Source organism: Salarias fasciatus, chromosome 8, assembly GCF_902148845.1.
Source record: "Salarias fasciatus chromosome 8, fSalaFa1.1, whole genome shotgun sequence".
In the NCBI taxonomy this organism is placed as follows: Eukaryota; Metazoa; Chordata; class Actinopteri; order Blenniiformes; family Blenniidae; genus Salarias; species Salarias fasciatus.
Window position 1 is genome coordinate 17,067,752 of NC_043752.1, and position 8,604 is coordinate 17,076,355.

Sequence of the window (8,604 nt, forward strand, 5' to 3'; positions counted from 1 at the left end):
GTTTTATGATTCTGTTTTTATTCTTATTGTTTGACACTCTTGTTATTAATTATTGTTCATATTTTCTTTTGAAACTCTTAAGTTTATTTTCTGTTCACTGGATGCTTTAACACTACACAAGGAACATTTATTTTTCAAGTGAAAGCATATCTCAGGCTAAAACAATATGCTTCTTTTAAGTTCTAAATGCTTTAACACCTCTCATCCAAAATTGTTTCTGACTTGACTTTGAACAACAAATGTTTTGAAATCTTAAAGAGAATGCAAATCCTGCTCCTCCTTTTAGAATGTTCAGTTTGCTTTATAGCAGCATAGTTTTCTGCTGTTTTGGTTGTTTCCGTTTTTCCTATATCAAATCCTTCTTCCTTCAATATATCATAAAACAGGTGTCATCACTTGAACCCGGCCTCGATAACTTATTGAATACCTTTTAAACCAGGTCCAGTTAAGAATTATCACATTTTGCATCCATTACTAACTGGACAATAGGAAAGTTACCACTTACAGGAAGTCGTGATCTTATTTTGCTGGTGGTAAAGTTATTTCTCTCTGATCTTGAGGGTTTCGCTTGTTCACTGATTTTTCCTCTTTTCCAAAGCTCAACTCCATCTGCTTGGAGCCAAAGTTCTTTAAACACAGTTTGTCTACATTTGCGTCAATATGACTGAGTAACTTTAATGAATGAAATTCTTGAACCTCTGGCTTCCCATTAAGTAAGAGAACACTTGTGAAAACAGTTTTTAAATACACAAGGTCTTTTTATTTCTTTTAACAAGCCAACAGCATTTTTGTTAATAAATACCTATAAATACATAAGTTAAATAAATAATGCAGTGAACGTGTCTGCCACCAAAACCACAGAACTTCATACTGTCCTCGTGAACACTGAGGACCAACCGGAGAGCCTCGCAGACGGCGGTGTCCTGCTGAGTGCGATCAGACGCGCCGCAGCAGCGCCGACATGTGCTGCTTCACCTCCGCTGAATCGGCCAGCGAGCAGGCCAGGACGGCCGCCCTCACGCCGCTCCTCAGCTTCGGGGACGGGAGGATCTACGACCACAGGCAAGGCTTTGATTTACAGCTCCTCCGCATGAAACGCCGTCCAAAGCTCCCAGTGCCGTACCTTCACGTGTATTTTGCATCTCTCCAGGAGGAACTTCCACTTCATAGCGGTGCGCTCGTCGTCAGTCAGACTGGTGAACTCATCAGTCTGTAAGAGGAGGAAGCGCTGAACGGATTACAGACGTTAAACGACAGAAACGTCAGCAGAGAGAGAGAGAGAGAGAGAATGTTTCCAGGCGTTTCTCACGGTGCAGCCGAGCGTCTTCTCGGCCACGGGGCTCCTCAGGCTGCAGGCCTGCAGGGTGCCTGTGTGGTCCGTGAGGTCCACCAGCAGGTCGAAGGCCGTGGCGGCCGACAGCAGCTGGCCGCCGCCCGGACACAGCTGGTTGGAGCAGCTCTGCCCGTCCTCCGTCACCTGGAACCTGCACCTGGAGCTGAGGCGGAGGGAGTTAGAGAGCGAGCCGTCCCCACTGGACGGAAGGACTCACCCAGCCGCTGAACCCACCAGCGGGTCCGGATGACTTTGGAAACAGAGGAGTCCAGGTCCAGCTTGGAGAGGAAGCTGTAGGTGATGCCGAAGAAGGCCTCGGGACTCTGCTGGGCCTTCTGCTTCAGCTGGATCACCGTGTACACGTCAGTGATGGACTCCACTGCGGACCGAACCACGTGCATCAGAGAAGCTCAGGGAGGACGTTCAGCTGTACTCGTGCCTCGTCGTAACGCACCCGGCACGTCCTCCGGCGCCTCGTCCTGATCCAGGAGTCCAGACTCAGAAACCTCCTTCACGTAGCTGAACAGCAAGCCGGCCTCTCTGGTGTCTGACAGCACGTCAGGAGAAGGTGAAACAGTTTCCCTTCAGTTTACCTGCGTGTGTGTAAACACCTCTCTTACCGGGATTGACAGTAATGATGCTCCTCGAGGTGACCGTCGCCACCATGCTGCTCCGAAAGTCGTCAAAGCTAATCTTCGCGTCGGCTACGAAGAGCACTTTAAAAGAAGACACAGAGACCTCACAGTATGCTAACAGGACCCCACTGATTCAGGAGTAACAGTCAAATTAGGAGCCATCTTGTGTCTGGGAGCGAGCAGCAGCTGCTAACCTACCCGACTCTCTGGGTATCAGGGTTTGCAGGAGCTGAATGGCTTCTCTGTCCCAGCTGGGAGTGAAACAGAGGTCAGAGCCACTCAGGGGAGAGAGAGCTCAGTGGAAGTCAGACGCAGTTCAGCAGGTTAAAAGCCCCGCGTCTCTGGACTAGATTTGCGGCGACTCTAACGAAAGACAGTGGCACGGAAAAAGCCGGAGGGGCGATAAATCTTTATTCTTTTTCCAAATGAATCACGTACCAGACGAGGGGGAAGGAGGAGACGGAGTCGTCAAAGAGCTTGACTTCCAGCCTCTGCCCGTGCCGTCCGTCTGAAGTGGTGAACTGCTTCGCCTCGCCGATCTGACAACGTAAACGCAGTCTTGTCAAGCGGCCGTCGCATCGTCTTTATATTAAAAACACACGACGGGAGCGTTAAGTGCAGAGCCGACGGAGCCTCCTGACCTCCCTGCAGAAGCTTTATCGTAGCGTTTGCACAGTAACCACAAAGACCAACTGCAGTTCAAGTTCAAGAGAGAAGATATGGAGTCAGATTCTCTGACATGCTTCACTGTCGGGTTTTATAACTGAGGAAATATTAGCTTTGCATCCACACTCTTTGTCAGAAACATTTCCCTCCGTCCTTATCGGGCGTCCCGCCGCACGAATTCACGACTGACTTTAACAAGCTTCTGTAAACGGCTTCCTCCCTCCCTGATAACGGCGTCCTGCCGCTGAGGGAACTGATTTTCCACCATAGTTGAGCGTACCGAAAAAAAAAAAAAAAAAAAAAAAAAAAAATGTCCAGTGCAATCAGTGCTCGGGAAAAGTTGGAAAATCCATTTCTGGTTTCTGAGTCCGATCGCTGACATTCCCGTTTGAAACCACCGCTGTAATCAATGACATCCTGCAGATCTGAAGAGCAGTTTGAGCTGAGAGTGAGTCAGTGTTCGATTGGAAATCTTCACTTCTTCTCCGCAAAACACTGAAGTTTATTACATTTCTTTCTGGAGTTCACTATTTCCTATTTTTTTAAACACATATAACGTGACCACCACTGATCAGAATGAGTTTATGTTTCAAGTCCTTACTCCTGAAGGCCGTCCTGTACGTGAGGTCGTGGCTCCGGCGTGATGGAACGCTCTCACTGTGAACTCACAACCCAGGAGCCTCTCTGACGCTGTGAAAACACCTCAGGCTTAACTTTTCCAACAGGCTTTTCAAGTTCAAGTCTGGTCCAAGAGCACGGAGCTGGACACGCTGGTTTGATTCACTACAAACTATTCTCCCCTGATTGACTTCAACCACGAAAATGAAACACTCAACCCTCAGCTCAATGCGGTATGTTTAACAACGTCAGCATCATCAATAAGCCTTTGAAGACTGAAACGATCTCTTAACGTGTCCCACCGCTTTCACTGCTGCCAGGATGTTTATCACGGTGCCGCTCAGCTGCTGTCCGTTGGCCACGATGTCCCCCAGAGAGTAGAAATCCCCGGGGTCCTTCACCGGCAGGTGGATGAGGGGCAGCAGCTTGTCGATGGTGTCCACGTCGGCGCACAGAAGCACCCGGGAGTGGAGCTCGGTCAGCAGCAGCCTGTAGGGGCTGAGACACCGTCATCAGGATCAGAGCGTCTTTCACAGCACAGGCAAACAGGACCAGACAGGCCTGGAGCTTACAATTCACTGCATGAAACTCATCAACTGTTGATACTGGATTTTTATTTCAGTTTTTTTCAGTCATAAAAAGTGCTCTTTACCTCGGTGTTGGAGGGCAGAATTTGTCTCCTTTCTCCAAGTCTTTAGTGGACACTAATGGATTTTCAACTGTGACTGAAACAAAGAAACATTTCCCTTCAGTCGTAGTGCCCGCACATGTTGAAATATATTCACTGAAACACACAAATGACACAACTCTCCAGCGAATCTAATCATCCGCACCGCAGTCCCCGATGCTGAAGCTGCTGGCGAGCTCGTTGACGTAGCCGTCGCCTCCCCAGGCCGTCACGTTGATGAAGAAATCCGGCGAGTCCTTGAGGGTGAAGCTGAGCGTGAACCTGTCCACACCGACGTCTGAAATCCAGACATGCAGGTTCAGTGACAGCGAGACAGAAAAGTCCTGAAACTCACCAACAGGAGAGGGAGCTGCTGGACAGGACACTGAGGCCCAGAGCTGCTGCAGCAGTTTTCAGTTTTCTAAACACTTCAGGGTCAAAAAATATAGGAAGAGAAGAACTGATACTGACTTTTCCTGTCCGGGAAACTTTTCACATCACTTTTTCCAATGATGATCCCCACCACTTTCTGAAAAACAGTGTGGAATATATAGATATTTCACACACACTTCATGACAGGACAGCAAAACACAGAAAGGAAGCTGAGTACACATGAAATGAATCAAGCCAATTCTTAAAAAATTTAAAATTATTATTATGGAATTTCCATGGAAAAAAAAACAAAACAAAAAATACAGAGATTCTCTCAATTTCTGGGATGTGAACTGCTGGAAACCACGACTCCACAGTAAAACACGATGTGGAGGAAAAAATAAAAGGTATTTATACCAGTTTTACTCCTGATAAGCCAGTAACTGTAAAATGAAATCACATTACATAGAAAATGCAGGATTTTGATCTGAACTCACCGGATGGGAGAAGTTGGGATGCAGCTCAGAGATGGAGATGATGGACTGAGCAGACATGTTCTGTTTAGTCGAGGCTTTCGGTGTTTACATACTCTATAAAACTGTGAGAAACAGACAACATTAAATCAGAGACATTAAATTTTTTGATCCAATAAAGACAAAGAGTTAACTTTGTAATGTTAGCTTTACCTTTAGCTAACAAACCAACCTAAGCTAACATTAAACAATAAGCTACCTAACAAAGCTTTTTTTAATATAAACCGGTCTGAAAGCATTAAAGCTGCTGAAGTGATGTTAACGCTTAGATATACCGGTGATTTTAACGTTATTTTTTGTATTTTTTTTTTTTGTTTGTTTACCAGGCGAAGGTCCTTTCCCGCGGGTGCTGCCTTCAGGTGCTGTGGGAAATGTAAAGCATTCATCCGTAAAATTAAAAAAAAAAAAAAGAAAAAGTTTTTTCAAAAAATAGGATAAATATAACGGTTCTGTTCTTTTCATGCAGAGACAGAGAGAGACATTAAAAAATACATACAACCAAAATATTATGAAACAAACTGTCATGTGTCTTATTTTTTTTATTATTTTCTATTCAATTCAAATTACTGGAGAATCGTTCCTAATCTACAGCGACCGTAAACAAACAGCGAAAGCATTTAAAGCATTGAAAACTTCACAAGAAAAGATAAGTGGAAAAACAGCTTAAACTTTTAAAGTTCTGTAAAAACTTCAGTGGTTCTTAAACTCAGTGGTGGGGCAAGGGTCCTTGGGGGCTAAAAGCAAGAAATTCATCGGGCCCCCAACCCATCCATGCAAACAGACAAAAACAATTTTTTTTGCACACAATTTGCACCTAGTGGGGGCCCCCTAAAAGCCGGGGCCCCAGGCAAATGCCTGGTTTGCCTGTTGGCATGCCCCGCCTCTGCTTAAACGTCTTAACAACTTAACAGAAGTCACACTTTTGGTAAAGAAAAAAATATTCATACAGTTTCCAGGTTTCAAGTTTTAAAAAAGAAGAAAGAAAGAAAGACGCTTTGCGGCTCCTGGAAAAATGTACAAAAATTACAATTTAAAGATCAATATGATCTTCCACTAATGTTTAAATTACAGAACATTTGAAGCTTTTGATAATGAGGTACTTTTTGAATAGAACACTCTCCATATCAGAATCTGCTGAGCTCTGCACCTCACAGGTCAGGTTGTAGATGAAGTCTTTGGAGACATGGCGGCAGTGGCAGTGGACGGACTGTCAGACAGAAGAAGAGTGAGCGGCGAGCATCAGGACCGATCAGGGCCGATCAGGGCCGATCAGGGCCTGGAGGAATGACTACAGGAGGCAGACAGAAGGCCTTCTTCAGTCAGACCCACAGCTGCGTGAGGAACCTGCTCAGTCCTGCTCAATCGGTTATATAGCTGCAGGTGTGTGTGTGAGGGGGTTTTAAAATTATAACAGACTAAATGATTGCCCATGCTAGTTTCTCTTTCATTGACAGTAAATAGTATATTTAAAATAAGTAACAATGTTTTCCAATGTGTTGTTTGAGCTTTTCCAATCTTCCTTTTAATGAAATCAACATTTTCAGCACATTCAGCGTGGCCAACATCAGTGCAGCTGAGCAAATGTTCTGTAAAAATGGAACAAAAGCAACGCAGCTGCTGTCATGCCTGGATACACTGACTGGCGCACACACACACACACACACACACACACACACACACGCACACTGTACATGTACACTGTATACGTCAGTGAACAGGACCTCAGCACCTGAGACTTTGATATTACCTCAATGATCCGGCGCAGCCATCACTCACAGCAGGGGATTTGTTCCCGGACAGCTCCGCCGAGATGAATGTGACAGTTTCCGGGTTTGTTTTGATAGCACAAAGCTGTGTTTGACACACGATGCTGTCTCATGCAGCTAAGCTCGAATCAAAAGGTGTAACAGTAAACCTTTATTGAGCTTCACACGACCATGTTCCTCTCCCATGGCGACTAATCCTCGCGGTCGGCCTCGTGGATCAGGTGTCTGATCCCGGTGACTAATGTTGATTTTCAGACAGTAATATTTCTGCTGATGTGATTTTAGAGCCAATGCATCACTAATCGCTCATATCAGGCTATACACAAACACATGAAAAAATAAAAAAAAAAATAGCAGGAGCGCCCATAGATGTGTTTTATAACACAGCATGGAGAGATGATTCCTCCGATCTGTAATCTGCTGTCAGTGTGTAGACGGGCTTTGTATAATACTGTATAATGTAAACCTGGAGTGATTAAATACGTTGAACATTATCCCGAGCAGACACATCGATCTGCTATTTACACAAGTAGCCAGCTATTCAAATGAAAGAAAATTTCAAATTCTAATTTCATTAGGTTTTTCTTGCCACAGTTTGTGAGTCCATTAATCACGGTGCCACTGTAAAGCATCATCAGATAAATCAAATAAAACTTACTTTTGGCTCAATGATTTATTCCTAATGAATTCATGGCTCCTGTTAAGCCGTCATCAATCACACTCTGACTCGATATTCAGCAATCTGAATAAATAATTTAAACGTGTGCATCATAACAGTCGGGCGAGGGCCGGCTTGTCACCGCTGAAAGAATGGCTTAATGCAGAGCCCAACAGGCTCTACTGTACCTGCAGGGAGTCTCACACACACACACACACACACACACACACACACACACACACACACAGAGGCACTGGAGGAATTCTGCTTTGATTGGTTGGGCTCCCTGGAGGGCCTGCAGCCGTCAGACCTCTGCTTGATTATTAATTGACCACGCGCGTATGTGTGTGTGTGTGTGTGCCTTTCTGTTGATATGCTTTGCATATCAGTGTGTACAGTAGGTGTGTAAATCAATGCACTGCTAAACGTGGAGAACGACGGGTGGTTTTATAACAGAAATAAAATGCACTCGCATCACTTGACAGTCGTTTCATTTCAGCAAAAAAACAGAAACTCACCTTTAACTGAAAAATTTCATTCAAAAACATGCATGTGACGGTAAATTGTCCTGAGGAGTGTGTGTGTGTGTTTGCCCAGGGTGTATCCTGCCTTGAAATCCCAAAGCTACAAATTCACATTGTGTTTTCTAAGTTCACTTGGTGCGCTTTTATTTTGAAAAAGTTATTTATTTTCATCCAAATCTTATTTATATAGTTCCAAATCTTTTGACTCTCAGATTTTGCGTTGGCAGTGTGGTGTGAAGGGAGAGGGTCATGGAGTAATGATGCACGGCGCTATCCTGCACTCATGCACCTGCAGCCCTGAAGTGCGACTCACAGGTTAAAGTTTAAGAAGTGTAAAAATTCTCCTTCCATGTTAAATTAAAGCATGTCGACAGGAGTCACTCAGACGCAGCCTCCACATTTTATTTTTTTACATTTTTCCCACTGAATCGCATTCCCCCAGCTGCGCCGCTGCAGCAGTCTGGCGGACCACAGCGATGGCACCAGACAGGAGATTTATGGCTAAAGCGCACATCCTGCATAAAACCTGAGAACAGGGGGAGGAAGTGAAGGCACATGGCAACACAAAGACAACACAAAACCACGGCGGCTCCGTTGGGCTTCTGACCATTTGTAGTCAGGAAATGTTTATACGGTATCCAGATGGTATGCGACGTTCCTAAAACGGTCTAACGCGGGCTTTTACAGCGCTGTAATTTGCTGTGCATGAAGTGTGTGTACACAAAACTGCAGTATTTTGGTCGGTGCCGCTCACACGCAAGCGTGCTCGCATGCATATGGGAACACGCTTTGCAGAGACAATGCTGTTTTTGTTAAGAAACTTGGGCTGCGC

At 45.1% G+C, this 8,604-nt stretch overlaps 1 protein-coding gene across 1 annotated transcript; it reads right to left on the reverse strand.

The window, feature by feature from the left end:
• Positions 1-936: 936 nt before the first annotated feature.
• Positions 937-4,845, reverse strand: LOC115393479 (meiosis-specific with OB domain-containing protein-like). Its single transcript, XM_030098481.1, has 13 exons — positions 4,789-4,845; positions 4,391-4,448; positions 4,086-4,217; positions 3,905-3,977; positions 3,555-3,750; positions 2,407-2,507; positions 2,167-2,219; positions 1,954-2,049; positions 1,788-1,880; positions 1,568-1,712; positions 1,310-1,496; positions 1,124-1,210; positions 937-1,050 (listed from the first exon to the last, which is right to left on the reverse strand). The coding sequence occupies exons 1-13, from the start codon at positions 4,843-4,845 to the stop codon at positions 937-939; spliced, it is 1,392 nt and encodes a 463-aa protein (XP_029954341.1).
• Positions 4,846-8,604: the final 3,759 nt, after the last annotated feature.

Excerpts from the sequence above, each read along its gene's own strand:
- LOC115393479 (XM_030098481.1), bottom strand. The coding sequence starts at position 4,845 with ATGTCTGCTCAGTCCATCATCTCCATCTCTGAGCTGCATCCCAACTTC. Across the intron at positions 2,050-2,166 it reads CCTGATACCCAGAGAGTCGG|TGCTCTTCGTAGCCGACGCG; the intron begins GTAGGTTAGCAG and ends CTTCTTTTAAAG. Across the intron at positions 1,713-1,787 it reads GGCGCCGGAGGACGTGCCGG|TGGAGTCCATCACTGACGTG; the intron begins GTGCGTTACGAC and ends TTCGGTCCGCAG.